The 19,310-nt window shown below is 37.6% G+C and overlaps 2 protein-coding genes across 6 annotated transcripts in view; both read left to right on the top strand.

Annotated features, from left to right (window-relative positions):
• Nucleotides 1-91: 91 nt before the first annotated feature.
• edem3 (ER degradation enhancer, mannosidase alpha-like 3) lies at nucleotides 92-13,621 on the top strand. 4 transcript variants are annotated; one of them, XM_048208839.1, is made up of 21 exons: nucleotides 94-1,292; nucleotides 1,377-1,422; nucleotides 2,634-2,734; nucleotides 2,835-2,874; nucleotides 2,976-3,088; nucleotides 3,203-3,353; nucleotides 4,572-4,706; nucleotides 5,220-5,325; nucleotides 5,444-5,541; nucleotides 6,330-6,455; nucleotides 6,534-6,617; nucleotides 6,719-6,802; nucleotides 6,993-7,117; nucleotides 7,285-7,459; nucleotides 8,163-8,308; nucleotides 8,879-9,023; nucleotides 9,115-9,306; nucleotides 9,466-9,631; nucleotides 11,384-11,569; nucleotides 11,747-11,794; nucleotides 12,448-13,621. In XM_048208839.1, exons 1-21 carry the CDS (start codon nucleotides 1,174-1,176, stop codon nucleotides 12,744-12,746), a joined length of 2,685 nt encoding a protein of 894 aa, XP_048064796.1. In that variant the 5' UTR covers nucleotides 94-1,173; the 3' UTR covers nucleotides 12,747-13,621. The 4 variants fall into 4 exon arrangements, with proteins under 4 accessions (XP_048064799.1, XP_048064796.1, XP_048064798.1 ...); XM_048208842.1 differs by lacking the exon at nucleotides 6,719-6,802 and having other exon boundaries at nucleotides 92-1,292; XM_048208841.1 differs by lacking the exon at nucleotides 11,747-11,794 and having other exon boundaries at nucleotides 97-1,292; nucleotides 12,454-13,621.
• A 620-nt stretch (nucleotides 13,622-14,241) lies between these two features.
• The window catches only part of zgc:92140 (uncharacterized protein LOC447854 homolog), a 46,651-nt gene continuing 41,582 nt past the window's right edge, over nucleotides 14,242-19,310 (top strand). The window contains exon 1 of one of the 2 annotated variants that reach the window (XM_048208847.1): nucleotides 14,242-14,423. The gene's annotated coding sequence lies outside the window, so the exon portion shown is untranslated. The remainder of the gene's footprint in view (nucleotides 14,424-19,310) is intronic. The other variant, XM_048208846.1, reaches the window with a different exon arrangement.

The raw sequence follows: 19,310 nt of genomic DNA, 5'->3' as shown, positions 1-19,310 counted from the left end.
ATATATTTAAAATATTGCAAACGTAAAAAGCTTGCTTGCAAGGCAAGCTGGGAACTGTAGTTTCTGCGCCACACCGTTCACGGGGCGTGTACTCTCGGCGCTACCCGGATGCGGATGTTGACGTCTGCCTATGATCTGTCGTAAGACTGTGGTGATCATCATTCACTCAGCGATCCTGAGAGAGACCTCTGGCCCTTTGTATTACATCTGATATAAAAGCACTCTTACAAGGAATAGTTTTTATTTATCGGAATCTGGGAGCTGAATGGACCATCTAATCACTCGCGGATGATAGAAGAACAGATTTAAGAAGCTCTTTCCGCTAGTTACAGCAGCGTTTATGCCACAAAAACATATGCCCACTGGTGCCGAGCTGTCATCGACGGGTTAGCCGGTGAGCTAAACAACAAAGCGTGACGGGTTTAATGAATCTTTTTTTTTTCCAGCAAATCATCTTGACAACAACATTTGGATATTTAATTTTTTAATAACGCCGTAGCATTTTCTACATGGTTTAATCTTGTTTTTAGTATGACGAAGATGGGATTGGGACCTGCATACTATCTAACTAATTGCTATAAGTTCTAGTGGGATCAATACAATGCGTTCTCTCCTTCTTTCTGGGGATATAAACTGCTGATCGTGTCACCCATGGTGATGGTTGCTATTAGAGACAAAGCATCTTTTTCCATGGCCCCATCTGGAGCTCCTCTTGAGCCTGTCTCTGCTGGGGATCTACAGTGATGTAATTTTGTTGTTATATAGCTGATACTCAATAGAGTGTAGCATGCCAATGTGTCATATGGGTGCCAATGTGTTATCAAGGTGACAGGCAGGTGTGACAACAGCAGCTGGCTGACCAACACTAATGAAAAGTGACTTGATCGAGCTTCCTTCTTTAGTCATTTTATAATAGACACTAAAAGCATCTCAGAAATGCACCAGAGCTGCATTAATCCGAGAGAGACGTTTAGATAAGAACAGGAACTATACAGTTATTGAGCCGGAACGGTGAATGTATTCAAATGCTGTGGGTGTTACTGAATCTGGCCTGCATCTAATTTTTTTTACATTAAATTTGAAAATGATGGACCAGAGGTGGTGGAACTCTAACTTGGTGCTAAATAAACACATCTGAGGCATTAAAGAGTTGCCTAGGGTGTCTTCATCTACATGAAGGTTGGGATGCTTCATTCTGCAACAATGTTGCCTGCTTTTTTGCTGCTGTTTTTTATGGGAACCTCCATCAGGTTGTCTGAGACCATGAGCAGAGATGAGAAGAGCAAACTGAGGTATGTGTGGACTTGTGAAATTATGAATTGCTTGCTATATAATTCTGTGTTTTTCTTAATTTAATAAACGCCTTTACTTCTCAGGAACCAAGTGCTGGAAATGTTTGACCACGCTTATCAGAACTACATGGTATGTACACAGTGACTAATAACTTCTCTTGTTGACAGCTGGGTACACATGGAAATTTCAATACTACTTTTCCATCTGCATCCAAAGTTTTGTGTAGTTTTTCTATGTAGGTTTTTAAATGTTTTTGAAAGAAGTTTCTTAGACTCACCAAGGCCGCATTCTTTCAAAAATACAGTAAAACAGTACTTTTGCGAAATAATAAAACATTTTTTATTTGAATGTATTTTAACATATAATTTGTTCCTGTGATGGCAAAGCTGAATTTTCAGCATCAGTTTTCAGTGAATTCATTCTAATATGCTGATTTGGTCATTTCTTATTATTATCAATGTTTAAAACAGTTGTGCTGCTTAATATTTTTTGTGTGAAAATCAATCTTTAATGATAAGAAAGTAGAGTAGAACAGCATTTATTTGAAATAGAAATCTATTTGTAACATTATAAAGTCTTTACTGTCACTTTTGACCATTTTAATGCGTCCATGCTGAAAGTATTTTTTATTTTTTATAAAAAAATGTGAATGCATTTCTGGTCACACTTTATTTTCGTGTGCCGTTGTTACAATGTTATTACACAAATAAGTTCTGAGTAATATTAATTAACAGCATATTTATAGGTTTAGGGTTAAGGTTTGGCTTAGTGTTAATTGCATGTAATTATGCATAATTGACTGTTATTACACTATATTAAATGCATTTCACTCATGTAACTACGGCACATTAAATGAACTTTTCTTTCTGTAGAATTTTTTGTCTATACATTAAAAAGTCAGTAGGGTTCAGTGTTGTTTTGGACCCCACTGACTTTCAGATTGTGGACAAAAAAACAATTCTTTAGAATATCTTCATGTCTCACAGAAGAAAGAAAGTGATATACATTAGGAATAACATGAGGGTGAATAAATGATGCCTGAATTTTTATTTATGGATGAACTATCCCTTTAACATTGCTAGTTTGCCAATAAATGTTCCCGACAAGTGTAAAATACTTCCCAGAAGTCTCTGGTATGCCCAGAAGTGTCTCTAAGCAGGTTGGAAATGTAAGATGTGTGAAACTGAAATTTGATAGCCTCCTGATTAAAACTCCTGTTTTAAAGCAAACAGGAGAGTTGGGAGGATAGGGGAGACAGATTAATGTTTGAGAGAACAGCATTATAATTAAAATCTGCCTGGTTTCATCTCATTTCATCACTGTTCTTTTCATTTTGACAGGACCATGCCTACCCCGCAGACGAGCTGATGCCTTTGACTTGCCGTGGACGAGTACGTGGACTAGAGCCCAGTCGAGGGGATATAGATGATGCCCTGGGGAAGTAAGTTAGTTGGAGATGTGTCGAAAAAAAATGTTATTAAAGAAATTTTTTAAAGAAATGTTTAAAACAGAGATGAAAACGTGTTTTCCTGTTCCGTCAGGTTCTCCCTCACCCTTATCGACACTCTTGACACTCTTGCAGTGAGTAACATCTCAAGCAGAACTTGAAACCTCTTGCAAACACAAATATGTACAGTTAAACCCAAGGCTGTTTGCTCATGACCTGTTCTGACATCTCACAGCTGTTAAATAAGACGGTGGAGTTTGAGGCGGCGGTGAGGAGAGTGGTGAAGGATGTACGCTTGGATAATGACATTGTGGTGTCTGTGTTCGAGACCAACATCCGGGTGCTTGGGTGAGTGAGACATCTCCGTCAGAGTTTCAAAATGGACTGGCGTGACGTGGCATTTTAAATCTGTATTGTAAATTGTGGCTGTTTTGCTTGTGTAAAACTTTACTGTTCTTTTAGTGGACTGCTGGGAGGCCATTCCATGGCCGTCATGTTGAAAGAAAGTGGCCGAATGCTCTGGTACCAGAATGAGCTGCTGCACATGGCCAAAGATCTTGGACTCAGACTGCTGCCTGCATTTAACACCAGCAGTGGCCTGCCGTACCCTAGAGTGAGTGATCGCGCACACGTACATGCATTGCGTATGCGATATGAACGATTAAAATGTCATCATGAAAATATGTTGGACATGAAATGGCTTTTTTGTTTTTCTTTGTTTTGTTTGCAAGCATTTATCTTTATGTCTATACACACATTCAGAACATTTCTGTTGATTCTGCTGTTCCGGGCATTGCGTTAGTTTGTTGAATGTCTGCCTTAGGGAAATGAACTCGGTGACTTCCCGCAATGGCTGCACGCCTCATCGACAGCATGACCACCCATTTCACAGTTGCCGTTAGTTTATATTACAGACCTTTAGTTTCAAAGAATTTTCAACTTATTACATGTGTCGCTTGAGAATACCTGATTCTGATTGGTCCATCACAGCATTCCGCAATTTTTTTCTATAATGACCGCTAAATTGAATGTTGTCTAAGGAAGCAGATTTCCTGCATAGAGCTATGCTAATTTAATGACTTGTGATACCCCTGTGTAATACTCTGCAGCTGCTTTATTCTCAAATAAAAATAATTCGGTAACACTTTACAATAAGGTTTCATTTGTAACTACATTAGTTAACATTGCATTAACTAATGTTAACCAATGAGACGTTATTGTAAAGTGTTACCAATAATTATTATTTAATAATTAACCTACTTTAATGTAATTCTGTTAACTCTAATGTCTGCTTTAATGTTAATCCCTAATTATTTATTTATTTGAAAGAAATTAATACTTTTATTTAGTAAGGACACATTAAAAATGATCAAAAGTGACAATAAAGACATTGTTCTATTTCAAATAAATGTTGTTAGTATCCAGAAAAAAAGTTGTATTGCAGGTTCCACAATCATATTAAGCAGCGCAACTGTTCTCAACATTGGTAATAAAAAGAAATGTTTCTTGAGCACCAAATCAGCATATTAGAATGATTTCTGAAGGATCATGTGAAACTGAAGACTGAAGTAAAGATGCTGAGAATTCAGCTTTGCCATCACAGGAATAAATTACATTTTAATATATATTAAAATACAAAACATTTATTTAAATTGTAATAATATTTAACAATATTACTGTATTTCTATCAAATAAATAGAGACTTCTTTCAAAAACATTAAAACAAAATTACAGACCCCAAACTTTTGAATGGTAGTGTATATTAATGTAAATCTGGCTGGGATAAATCACTTTGATTATGACTCTGATTAATGATTGATTGCGTTTACAGGTGAACCTGCGTTATGGAGTCCGTGGACCCGAGACGCGCACAGGCACTGAGACGGATACCTGCACCGCCTGTGCAGGGACAATCATTCTTGAATTTGCAGCCTTGAGCCGCTTTACTGGGGACCCCACATTTGAGGTATCACAATGGCTTCGTGTTGCAAATGTGAACAAATGTTAGTTTTGTTGAGTTTCTGAAGTTATAATGTTCAGAAATATGACCTCCAGTCCAGATAAATATTTATTTCTTAGGGTCCTTAATTAACCTCCAGAGAAATGTTTGAAAACCTTGTGTTCTGTATAATTCATGTTGTCTGGAGCATTTAAGGTCACCAAGCTAGTAGAAATACTGTTGTGATTGTTTTGTAACAAACTAACAATGAGGCACTGACGTCATTTCGGCCTAAAGTGTTGATTTCTGGAATGTTTGTACACATTCAGTCTACAGAATTACAGCATAGATCTCTTATGACGTAACTGTGCCATTTGTAAGACACAGACAGCATTAGCTTTACCCGTTTTGTTGTGCACTATGAAAAGTATCATGAGGTCAGGAATGTTCTTAAATTGTGTGGTGAAAGAGACTTACGATGACTAAATCTATTGAAGTAGACCATATTTAGGTGTTGGTGTTTTGTTGTATTGTTCGCAGGCTCATGCGAGAAGGGCTCTTGACTTCCTTTGGGAAAAGAGACAGAGGAATAGTAATCTAGTGGGAACAACCATCAACATCCACTCAGGAGAGTGGGTCCGCAGAGGTGAGACTAAACTATACCCAACAGCTCACCCAAAACATAAAACTGTGCTCATATACAGACAAATTAGGTAAAAGTGAAGTCAGAATCATGATGTTTTTTTTAACTGTTCCCTTAACAGACAGTGGAGTTGGAGCGGGCATAGATTCCTATTACGAGTACTTGATGAAGGCTTATATATTACTGGGAGATGACCAATTTCTGCAGCGCTTTAACACTGTGAGTATCACTCATTATTTTTTTTAAGTCATCATAATCTCCTTTTCGGCTTACGTCACCAAGCCGTCTTACTTTTCAAGCCCTTTCCTTTAAACACCTGTCATATTGAGACAACTTTACTAATCCAATCAATCCCAGATGGATAAAAGTAAGTCCCAAACTGCATTTTTTGCAACACCATTTCCTATTTACTTTGAAGAGGGTAGATTGCGTATTTTAACATTTTAAATAAATATGCATGTATGTATGTATGTATGTATGTATTTATTTATTTATCCTTAGTAGACTGGAGTAGTTTGTATATTTTGAATTATTATTTTTATATCTTATTACATATTTTTAATTAATTTATAATTATTATTATTTATTATTATTATTATTAGATTGAATTGTAATATTTTGAATATTTTTTATATTCCATTTACTTATTTATTTTGGTATACTAAAGTAGATTGTGTATTTTAACATTATGATTTATTACTTTTTATATTTATTTATTTGTTCATTCATTTGTTATTTGTTTATTTTAGTAGACTAGAGTGGATTGTATATTTTAACATTTTGAGTTATTATTTTTATGTTTATTTTATTGCTTTATTCATTTTATTTATTTTATAATTGATCATTTATTTATTCAGAATAGAAGCTCTGGAGCATGTTGCCTGTAATTGTAGTTTATCATACTTAATCTAATGTGACTCGCATTTTAGTTTTGTCTGACATGAAATAACGGGTCTCTTTATCTTTCTCTGTATTCATGAATTGTGATCGCTTGGCATATTTTTCAGCACTATGCATCCATTATGAAGTACATCAGCCAACCTCCTCTGTTACTGGACGTCCACATCCACAAACCCCTGCTGCCAGCCCGCACCTGGATGGACTCCTTGCTTGCCTTTTTCCCAGGATTGCAGGTAAGAAATCAGTGTTGTCTTTGTCTCTCTCAATTTGTTATGAAAAAAGTCCAAACATGAGAGTTTTGCTCTTTGCAGGTGTTAAAGGGAGATATCCGGCCAGCCATAGAGACGCATGAAATGCTTTATCAGGTTACCAAGAAACACAACTTCCTTCCTGAGGTAGTTCCTTTTTTCTGCTGTCTGTCTTTTGAATATCATCACGGTCTGTGGTTTATAAACTCTTCTTGACTGCCCTGCTCCATCACGTACTGTCTCGCCAGGCGTTCACCACTGATTTCAGGGTTCACTGGGCTCAGCACCCCCTGCGGCCAGAGTTTGCAGAAAGCACTTACTTCCTTTATAAGGTACAACTGAGTTCTCGAACAAATCTCAATACAACATATCCTTCACTCTCCATCATTTTCCTTCTTATCAACTTGAAAACGTGACCCCCTTCACACTGCATTGCTCCCGCTGAGGTGCATTCAACCGTGTATTTTAATGTAGTAATCCATGGAGATAATACGAATGATTAACTGTGGATTTCCTCTGAAGGCAACCAGAGATCCATATTACCTGGAGGTGGGCCGCACCGTACTGGAGAACCTGAACCGATTCGCTCGGGTTCCCTGTGGCTTTGCTGCTATGAAGGACGTGAGGACGGGGAGTCACGAGGACCGGTAAGAGCTGGAGTTTGTGGATAGTTAAAGAGGATGTTGGCTTGTGGTATATTTTTGTACAAATAGTTTGAGTGGATTCTGTAAAGAGAGCATTTATGAGTAAAGAGTGGGTGGCAAGCTGTCTCACAGCATATTTATTTCTCTTCATCACCACCCACTTGATTCAGCATGGACTCGTTTTTCCTGGCGGAGATGTTTAAGTACCTGTTTCTGCTGTTTGCTGAGGAGGAGGATTTGCCTTTTAATGTGGAGGACTACATCTTTACCACAGAAGCTCATCTGCTGCCTCTCTCCCTCTCCACTGCCTCAAACTCACAGGCGCCCCCTGTCGTCAACAATATGGTACTGCACATAAGCACTATAACAGTTCTGCTTGCCTCTCTATGTTATAATAACACTGGTCAGAGTCACCTAAAGCTGGGTTTACACTGTGCGATTTTGGCCACGATTTGGTCGTCTGAGACAAATTTTGCAAATCTTAAAAGATTCCTATAATCCTAGCCTATAAATCTGTAGTCTTTGATCGCTAGTTTGACATGTTCACAGGTAGCCGGTTAATGACCGTTGCAATCAAATTTTACCTCTTGACGATTCTGGCAGTGTCAGAAGATTTGGCGCCCAATCCTTCAGTGTGACTTCTCCTACGACAAACGTCAAATTGTCTTTGTTTTTCAAGACAAGCTGTGATCAAAATTAACACTAGAGATGTCTTTGTTAGCCACCATTTCAGTCCCGCGTGTAAAGCAGCTCACAGTCATCGAACGTGTGTGGGTTGATAATGTAAAAGTTTTTATGCGCGCGTCCATTTTTAACGTGTCTTAAATGTCGTACAGTCTGACATAAATAACAGCTGAGATCCCACAGTGTGACATGAGGATCATGTTCGTACAGTCTGACAAGCAACAATCGTAAAGGACTGTTATAAATTGCACAGTGTGCACCCGGCTTTACTCATTCAGCTCTGCTTTCAAGTCATATTCCTAACTGTACCTAATACAATTAACTTCTCTAATCAAACGTTGATATAATATCTTTGTCACCCCAGGCTGGAGAAGAGCTTGATGACTCAAATTTTGAGTGGACTTGCCCTAACACCCGCCTACTCTTTCCTGATCCCGCCTTCCCACGCAACCTCCGTGAACCAATCAGGAGCGCAGTGGATAAGAGTTGTCCACGCCCGACCACTCATCGGTGAGAAAGTGATATAACTAGCTGGTCTATTACATAATTATATATATATAAAGAGTATATATATGAATATTATATATATTATATATTATATTATATTATATATATATTATATATATATATATATATATATTTATATATATATATATATATATATAAAACTATGATTTTTTACCTCTTATGCTTACTAATACTTTTATTTAGCAAACATTAAATTGATCAGAAGTGACAGTAAAGACATTTTCAAAAGATTTCTATTTATAAGTAATGCTGTTTTTTTAAAAACTTTTTTTAACAACAAATCCTGAAAAAAATTTATCACGGCTTCTACCACAAAAGCAGCAAAAACTCGTTTCCTTCATTGATAGTAATATGATTATGAACCATTAATAATAATTAAGCACCAATAATAATCGGACATTGAATCAGAATATTAGAATGATGATAATCAATCAATCAATAAAATAATTTATATTTTAATATAAAAATGCAGGTGGTCTGGTGGAAATTATAGAAGATTTTCAAGAAGATAGTGATGAATAGTGATTTTCTTCTTCTTTTCATCTCTCTCAGAGAGCCTGGTATGGGCCGTCCTCCTCTTAGGGCTCAAGACTTCATGGCTAATAACCCTGAACATCTGGAGCTGCTGAGGCGGATGGGTGTGAGTCTCATTCACCTAAAGGATGGCAGAGTACAACTTGTTCAGCATGCAACACAGGTACAATACAGACCGAGATATAAGAATTACACAATGTAATTTTTATTTCGTATCTGTAGATTAAAACTTAATTCCTTCTCCCTCTCCACAGGCAGTGAGTGCAGTCGCTGCAGAGGACGGCATGCGTTTTATGCAGGAAATGATGGAGCTCTCCAGCCAGCAGCAGAAAGAACAGCTTCCTCCACGAGCTGTTCAAATTGTGTCGCACCCCTTTTTTGGTAGAGTGGTACTGACCGCAGGCCCTGCACAGTTTGGATTGGATCTTTATAAAAGCAGTTCTGGAGTGAGTATGATTAACTGTGATTTTATTGTGTACTTTCTCAATTTTTTGTTTTTTTTGCCTATTTCTGTGCGGTTCTGGGTTTGTTCTTGCTAAAGGGTATAATTTTTTTTGTATCCATGCTACATTGTGTAATCTGTTCTCTTTTATCCTCTCCCTCAGGTGCGTGGGTTCGTAACTGTAGCAGAGCCCTATAACGGCTGTACTGAGTTGAGTAACAGTGAGATTGTGGCAGGCCGCATCGCTCTGCTCCAGAGAGGCCAGTGCATGTTTGCAGAGAAGGCTAGGCACATTCAGAAAGCTGGGGCCATCGGAGGCATCGTAATCGGTGAGAAACGTTTTAGGGAGTCAACCAGTATCTATTTCAGGAGTTTTAAATACTTTTTGATGCCAAGGACCCCCCCAAATGTGATTTAAAAAAAGGCTCCTTCCTAAACAAAACTAAAGATGTGGCTTTTATATTGTTACTATACTGAACGCCAAATATTATCTGGAAATGTAGTTGACAGTGTATCTTCTTTCCCCATTGTTACGTGTGAAACTTTTAAATTCAGATTAATTTGTTTGAAAACCCCTGATGTACCGAACTTGAAAATGGCGACTTAAACATAAATTTACGCACAGGCACACACACACACACACGTATAATTTATTTATAGTTTTCATTTTAGTTTTAGTAATTGTGTTGTGATTCTTATGCATTTTTGTTTATTTCTGTTTAGCTTTTAATATTTTTTTCCATTCAACTTGATTCAGTTAATTTTCAAGACAGCATTTTTAATTTTCTTTTTAAGTTTTTCATCTATAATTTATAGATTTATCTTAGTTTTATTTCAATTACTAATTCATAATAGTTTTAGTTAAAGGTGCCATTGAACGTTTTTTTACAAGATGTAATATAAGTCTAAGGTGTCCCCTGAATGTGTCTGTGAAGTTTCATCTCAAAATACCCCATAGATTTTTTTTAAATAATTTTTTTAACTGCCTATTTTGGGGCATAATTAGAAATGCGCCGATTCATGTTGCGGCCCCTTTAAATGCTCACGCTCTCCGCCCACGGAGCTCGCGCTTGCCTTAAACGGTGCATAAACAAAGTTTACACTGCTAATATAACCTAATAAAAACTCTGTCACTGACATGCAAAGTAATCATCTGTGGTCCTATAATGCCTCTCTTTGAAACATTAACCTCATTGTGAAGTCATTAAGTGGACTGAATGTATAAGACCGTTAAATACTTAATGTAAATACTTAATGTGGAAGGAGCATTTTTGAACATTTTTGAACTTTGGGTCTTGTATGCATTACGAAGTGTTCATCATGCATACTGCATGCATGCGTCGGATTATGTGAGTATTGTATTTATTTGGATGTTTACATTTGATTCTGAATGAATTTGAGGCTGTGATCCGTGGCTAACGGCTAATGCTACACTGTTGGAGATATTTATAAAGAATGAAGTTGTGTTTATGAATTATACAGACTGCAAGTGTTTAATAATGAAAATAACGACGGCTCTTGTCTCCGTGAATACAATAAGAAACAATGGTAACTTTAACCACATTTAACAGTACATTAGCAACATGCTAACGAAATTACATTTAGAAAGACAGTTTAAAATATCACTAAAAATATCATGTTATCATGGATCATGTCAGTTATTATCGCTCCATCTGCCATTTTTCGCTATTGTTCTTGCTTGCTTACCTAGTCTGTTGATTCAGTTGTGCACATCCAGACATCCTGCCCTTGTCTAATGCTTTGAACATGAGTTGGCATATGCAAATTTGGGGGCGTACATATTAATGATCCCGACTGTTACTTAACAGTCGGTGTTATGTTGAGATTCGCCTGTTCTTCGGAGGTATTTTAAACAAATGAGATTTATATAAGAAGGAGGAAACAATGGTGTTTGAGACTCACTATATGTCATTTCCATGTACTGAACTCTTGCTATTTAACTATGCCAAGATAAATTCAATTTTTAATTCTTGGGCACCTTTAACAATAACTGTTTTGTACAAAATAAATCAGTGTTAGTATTTATATCTCACTCTTTTTGTTTTGTCACTTTTGTTCAGATGATAACGAGGGCAGCAGCAGTGATACGGCCCCATTGTTCCAGATGGCGGGAGATGGACGGAACACTGATGATGTCTCTTTACCACTCCTCTTCCTGTTCCACAAAGAGGGCAACATCCTGTTGGAGGCTCTAAAGGAGTACAAGGAGGTGGAGGTGCTGCTCAGTGACAAAGCTAGAGACAGAGGTGAGACATCGATTTGGTTAATATGTGAGGAATCACTGTGAGGTTGTGCATGCTGCATGTTCTACTTTCATTCCTTTCTAATTATTCTTCCTTTATTACTCTTTCACTCTGTGTTTGTAACTGTTTTCCCTTTCCACTACTTCTCTTTTTTCCCTACTTTCCTATTTGGATGAGCAGAAGCCATATTTAAGGGGAAAGCCCTCCCGGGCACCCTGTTGGATGGCAGTAAGTACCCCTCCTCCTTGGGTTTCCCTTCATGCAACCCACTTGTTTTTAATGATGCGTTCTAATCATGTTGGAAAGATTGTATTTACGAGTTGAACACACATGAACACTACCACAAAGCCGCAATAATGAGTGGGAAACTCTGAACTTTCTTTAAGCCCCGAGAGTGTGTCAGTGAGAAAATACGGAGGACGCAATAGATGCGTCTTCATTGACAGTGAATTTTTTTTTCATTTAAAATTAAACTAGCTAAGTTGCATGTACAAAAAAACTGTACAATTATGATAGAATATATAATTCAATTTACAGCACCTTGATAAATTGAGCAAAAACACACAATGCAGATTTTTTTATTCAATCAAATAAAGTTAAAAATCTTGCTGAATTTTTTCGTAGAAAAGGTACATCGCCATCCTGCTCCGATCAAAGTGACTTGATTTACAACTCGTAAATACGAACTTCCCACCATAAGATTATGGACTTCTATTAGCGCAAAATCTGCATTCCTTCGAATCTAATTTTCTTCAAATTTTGATGATGATACCATCATTCTCCACACCTAATGTGGTCCGCTAGGTTTTCCAAGTGATGTGTAATAGATATTAGATGGATTTCTTAAGGTACATTCAACTGACCTCTTTTTTTTTTTTAAGGTACAGATGGAGCAGAAGAAGAGGACTGCTCCACAGAGGAGAAAGGCCACAGTTCCTCCACCTCCTCAGAACCTGTCGACCAATCACAAGTCACTACTCAGGAACAGACAGCAGAAGACGCAGTCGTGGGTCAAGATTCAGTTCAGCCAGCCGAGGGACTTGGCAGTTACATCCCCGTGGACGTAGGGGAGGAGCCTGCGGTGGACGGCGACTCCGGCAGCCAATCGATGGACTCGCTGATGGCTGATTGGCAGGAGGACTTGGAAGCGTTTAAGCAGATGGAGAAGGATGAGCTTTGACATTCCCCTCCATCTCGGACTCCGCTAGCACGTCCCAGCCATAGCGCAGACTGAGAAATCAGTTCTGTCGAATAGGGACAATCTATCAGATAGGCGCGTTAAGAACTCTGACTCAAAGAGCTCATTTTCTACGGCCAGTTCTCAGGGGCTTCATTCTGATTCACGTATATCCTGTTCTCTTCATCTGATCGCTGACAAACTGTATTCCAGATTTCACCCACGCATTACAACTTATCTCTTTCTCTTCATGCCTAGGGTACACAATCACTCCTGTTTTTGTCTTCCTTCTAACTAATGGATTCTCTGATTATTGAAGTGCAGGCTTAAATCATCAGTGCTGATTAATCATCTGAAGGATTGATTAATTTAATGGCTGGTTTAACTGTGATGAATTGCTTTTTGCAGTAGGATTCATATTCGGTTCTTGTCTCAGTTTCAAGGGTCTGGAACAAAAGAAAATTTTAGATCATTTTATGGAATGATATATGTGTATGTTTGAGTGTTTGTATGTATGTTCATTGTTTTTAATTATTAAGAGAAATCAGCCTGGGGCTCTCATATGAACAAGACCCAAAGTTCAAAAATGCTCCTTCCACATTAAGTATTTAACGGTCTTATACATTCAGTCCACTTAATGACTTTACAACGAGGTTAATGTTTCAAAGAGAGGCATTATAGGACCACGGATGACAACTTTGCATGTCAGTGACGGAGTTTTTTTTTTCCAAGGATGAAGGAGACATGTGAAGCATCCTAACGGATCCGCCAGAGGACGCTATTGCTCCATTGCTCCGAGTAGCTAATTAATTGACTGGGAGACCATGCCAGGGGGCATGAAACGTGATAAGCTCAATAAAATTGATTGAAAATTTTAATACGTCTCCTTTTTATTGGATAGACTTTCTATCACATGTGTGATATTTATTACGGGAGCGGGGACTTGATTACATTTTAGCTTTATGAACTTGCCTATGTAATAATTTAAAGCAGTAGTAAGGCTGTTGCATGTAAAGTGTGTGTGTACAGTAAAACCACACAACTTGGTTGCTGAAAATTCAGCTGACGTTTTGAAATATATTAAAATAGAAAACAGTTCATTTAAATTGTAATAACATTTCACAATATGACTGTTTTACAACATTTTTAAACAGATAAATAAGAAACTTCTCTCAAAAACATTACATCTTACCGACCCCACACTTTTGAACGGTAGTGTATGAATAAATGTAGATTATCAATTATATGTTTATTATTTACTGTAGTATAGAAAAAAATCATACATAAAAACAAATATTTATATAATAAACATTAACATAAATAAAATGTATCATTATAAATATACAAAACACATTATAAATGATAAGAACAGAACATGATTATTCGTCAAAACAAGCGTATTATTTCTTGGCTTCAGCAAATGAGACTTTTTAAGACATGCAACTGGGGTTGATAAGGGGAAAATGTTAAGAATAATTCCACTAGTTCCTCCTCCCCTCCTACGTCTAGGCATGTGGTTGGTTTGCCACACGGGCTTCATCAAGATGGCTGCAGTTCTTCGAGCAAATCAGGAGTGCGGGCTGTAAGCCAGCGGTCCACATCACTACAGCAGCGCATATTCCCGTCTGTCTGTGTGTGTGTGAGCCGCCGCCAGTGGACCGAGCGGGTCACTTCTGACAAGTGAGTGTTTCCCTGTCTTATTTATGCATTTATTGCGCTGCTTCAGGGAGTGTTTATGTTAATTGTTACATGCAAACCGTTTGCTCCTCTTTGTTTCTTGTCTTTGGTGATTCGATTCCTGGTTTGGCTATTGACTGATTCTTCTTTTTTGCATGATCAGTTCTAGCTGATCTTTGAACAGTGATTCTGGGCTGCATTGTGGTTTCGGCTGTATCTGAAAACCTAGTGTGCTGCCAGCATTTTTGGCTCCTTTGATGCCCAAAATCCTGTCTAGGTAGGCAGTTCACTAGGTTTTCAGACATAGCCATTAAGACAGGAATAGGTAAGATCAATGGTTGGTTAATGTGATGTATCTGTCGCACTGAATGGACGTTTATTGATTTATCTCCGTTTTTACGTAGTACAGCTGAACTGGAAGTAATGAAAACAAAAGACACCTGGGTTGGCATGCATGCACACGTACACGTGTGTGTCCACTGTCCTGCGGGCAGACAATGCGCCCTCTGTCTCTGCCATGGCGCAGCTGTGTGTGTCCTTCTGTCACTGTGCTTTCATATGCAGTATTTTCACTAGCGTAGCGACTGTGTGTTTGAGTGTAAGACTAGGGGGAGCTATGGGGGATTTAGTGATGTTTGATGTGTAAATGAATCATTCCTTTTTATTCGGATCTTTTTAATGAATCAGTTGAAGCGGTTTAGAGAACCTGACTGAATAATTCGTTTATGAATCGGTCCGAGCAGTTGTGGAATCAACTGAGAATATGTGATTTTAATGGTTAATTTACCCCAAAATGAAAATTCTGTCATTAAGTACTCACCCTTATGTCGCCCCCAAACCCGTAAGACCTTCGTTCATCTTCGGAACACAAAGTAAGATTTTTGATGAAATACAAGTGTATCTGAACCACACAGACGTCATTGCACCTTTTGAGGTCCAGAAATATAGTAAAGACATCGTTAAAATAGTCAATGCAACCACAGTGGTTCAACCTTAATGTTATGAAGCGACGAGAATACTTTTTGTGCGCAAAACAAAAATAACGACTTTATTCAACAAATTCGTCTGTCCCCTGTCATACTGTTACGCTATTTTCGTTGCAGAGCTTCCGTGTTTACGTCCGAACGCTTAAGCCCCGGGTATACTTCATTTTCCGCGCCCGGACGCGTCACACGCGCAGTCCAGTCACGATGCCACGGATCGGATGCGCGCAGATGACCGCGTTCGTCACATGCGCAGTAAAGCTTTTTTCTCTGTTCTACCTGACATCGGAGAGCAGCACTGAGTCGTGTCATCAACGTGACATTCACTGGGCATGATCGGAGAAGAAAAGAAGTGCATCCTTTCCCATATTTTACTTATCCCCCTCCATGAATTTGCCGCCCTAAACACGTCTTTGTACTCTTCAAACATGAATTGTACAAATGTGGTCGGATGCGAATTTCGGACTCAAGGCCTTTGCACACTGAGTCCGAAATTTTCGCATGCGTTTTTTCGTATTCGCAATCCTAAAAATTCGTCACGCACAGAGACCTTGCACACTGAGTCTGATGCGTATTAATGAATGCGTTGCGAAAAAATCGCAAAACAATACAAAATTAAGTCTTCAACCAGTGAGCACGATTAGTTGTCTCCTCTCTTCTTAAAAAGAGAAAAAGAAAGAGGAAATATTGGGTACATTCAATCCCGAGATACGAAATAGTGTGAAAAGGTCTTTAGTATTACCCATCGTGGTTACGTGGTCACATTGACTATTTTATCGATGTCTTTAATACCTTTCTGGACCTCAAAAGGTGCAAAGACATGCTGCCTATGTGTGGATCAGATACCCTCAGATTTCATCAAAAATATCTTAATTTGTGGTCCGAAGACAAACAAAGGTCTTTCAGGTATGGGACGACATGAGGGTGAGTGCTTAATGACAGAAATTTAATTTCTGGGTGAACTAACCCTTTAGCAATGTCTGATTCGTGAACGAATCGTTATTTTTAGTTGATAAATCGGATGAACAATTCATTAATTAATCTGACTGAATCAGTCCGAGCGTTTTTTGAATGAGCTCACTGATTCATTGAACTGAGAATCACCTCTTTCAGATAGTTTCAACTTGCAGTGATCTGTCTTAACAACTCTCTGACTCACTGAACTGAGAACTGACTCTTTTAAGGTTTGTTCTACTCTAAATGATCTGGGCTGCGCTTCTCAAAAGCATCATTAGCCTAAGTAGATTGTGGAGCCATTGGCACCAGCGGTCTCTATGATCAACTTAGTTTGCGATGCTTTTGAGAAACGAAGCCCTGGGTTGATAGCTTACTGACTTTGTTCAACCAAGATTGCATCACATAGCAGAATTCTATGAGACCCTAGAGCGATTCTTATTTTCTCTATTGGCAAACACATTTTTAACGACAACATATAAACCTTTAACAGACTTGCTGTGAGCTACATGGTTGTTAAAGGGATAATTCACCCAAAAATGAAAACTATCCCATGATTTGCTCACCCTCAAGCTGTCCTAGGTGAATATGACTTTCTTTTCTCAGACGAACACAATCGGAGTTATATTAAAAATATCCTGGCTCTTCCAAGCTTTATAATGGTAGTGAATGGCACTCACGATTTTGAAGCCCAAAAAAGTGCATCCATCCATCATAACAGTTTTTCACACGGCTCCAAAGGGTTAAAAATATCCATATTTAAAACTTTATAAACAAGGTGTTAAACAGATCATCGTTGATCTGTGATCTGTATGGACCAGGCTCCACGGTTAGGCACACATGTGATTTGCGGATTAATTGTAAGTTTAACCGCCATAAAGTGATTTATTTATTTATTTTTTTGTCGTCTTTAGCGATCACATGCCTGTATATTGGATAATGATTTCAAAACACATGCAATAGCGAGTGGGCTTTGGTACGGTTTCCTATGCAATGGCATTAGCCAATCATAACAGTGGCATTTACTAACAAGCCTTAAAGGAGCCGCCCCTTTAAAAACTGATAATGTCAGACAGGGTCAGAAAGAAGGTTGAAAATGGTTTTTATGGAGAAAAAAAAATGTGTTTTTTTGTGCAAAAAACTTTATTACCGTCATAAGTGTACCTCATGGAACATATGAAAAAAAAGAAAAAAAAAATCCATATCATGACGTCTTTAAATATAGGGAGATCTTACATGAGACAGCCTTTTTTGAACATACAGTATAGGATTTATAATGAACCCAGAACCAATGAGCTGAATTTTAGTACAGTTTAATGTAAATGCAAATTAGATTTAGACTCTGAACTGCTTTGGTTTATGGGCTGATTCATTGCTGCAACAAATTGACACATAAAATCAGAATAATGGCCTTAATTAACATTAAACTTTATTGAAAAACTGTAATTAACAACAAAATATGCTTCATGGGACTCTATAGCAATGTTGTAGTTCTTGTAATATGCCACACTGGGATGTCAGGATTCAGGAACCACATGAAGGTGTAAAACTGAAAAAAACTGAAAGAACCAATTTACCGAAATGAGTCTTACGGCCGGCTCTCTAACTCTCCCTCTCGTGATCTCTCATCAGTCTGACACCTCCATCTGTCTCTCTCTCATCCATAAGCAGTGTGTGTGTTGCTTTGCGCACATATGGCTTTTGTTCTGGTGACTGAAGAGGCTCAATGGCTATTAATAGCGACTGTGGGTCCTCTTCTTGGTCAGTCAATTTCCAGCTTCTCCACCACCACAGCTTCCATCTCCCGCTCAGTCTATTTTATTCAGTTTCTCCCGCTCAGTTCACAGGACCTGAGAAAAGCGACCCAATTAGCTCATGGGGTTATGATGCAATATCAGGGTGACATCACTCAGAGAGGAGGTTTCCATAGCTACAAGAGGTCTATGTGGGAGGTTCCTGTTGCAGTGTTAGAGCTCTGTGTGGTATGGTTCTGATGACCGAGGAAGTTGCATGTATTTGTGAAATACAACTTTTGATTTTAGTATGACGACAGCACAACCTGCTCCGAGTGACTCTTGTACAGTGTGGGATGGTTTTGTCTTGTTGTTAAAGGAAAATTGTCATCATTTACTCACCCTCATGTCCTTCCATACCTCTATGACTTTCTTTCTTTCTTACGTGGAACACAACACAAACAGAGATATATATCAGCAACTTTTTGTTGCTTTTTTCCATGTGAAAGCACAATTAAATAAATAGTCCATATGACTCTTGCTGCATGTTCCATGTTTTATAAAGCTATGTGATTATTTATTTATTTATTTATTGTATGATGAACTCAATTCCCCTCTGCCGCATATCTTAAGAAGATTTTTAATTTGTTTACATAAAGTATTTTGTAAATAATACAAAAAGTAAACAATGTTGACTGATTATGACTGACCTGAGCTGATAACCAAAATATAGTTTTGGAATGCCAGGTTGCTGGTGTTTATTATTATTATTATTATTATTATTATTATTATTATTATTATTATTATTATTATTATTTTCAATGAATACTAATAATCTTATTAATAATTAATATTTATATCATATTAATATTTGTACCTTTTATAGTTTTAATCTTTATTTTTCTGATATATTAGATTTTTCAAAATGTATGTGTGTGTGTCTGTTATTCATACATACATATATATAAATAATATATTTCAAGTTATTGACACTTTTCGTACTGTACATTTATACTTATTTGATGTAGTGTTGTTGTTTTTTTTTACTTATTTGATTGTTTTTAAATGTGTAAAAAAACATAATGGACATATAATTAATTTTGAAGTTTTATTAAGTGTTAACAATGAGATTACGTGGTTTTTATAATCAATTAACACTGCTTTTGTCTTTTTAAAAAAAAAATAATAATAATTTTATTTTTTTATACAAGATGGACAAA

Source organism: Megalobrama amblycephala, linkage group LG12 (assembly GCF_018812025.1).
Source record: "Megalobrama amblycephala isolate DHTTF-2021 linkage group LG12, ASM1881202v1, whole genome shotgun sequence".
Classification (NCBI taxonomy): domain Eukaryota; kingdom Metazoa; phylum Chordata; class Actinopteri; order Cypriniformes; family Xenocyprididae; genus Megalobrama; species Megalobrama amblycephala.
Note: the sequence above shows the minus strand (reverse complement) of the source record. Positions and strands in the feature narration are given on the sequence as shown.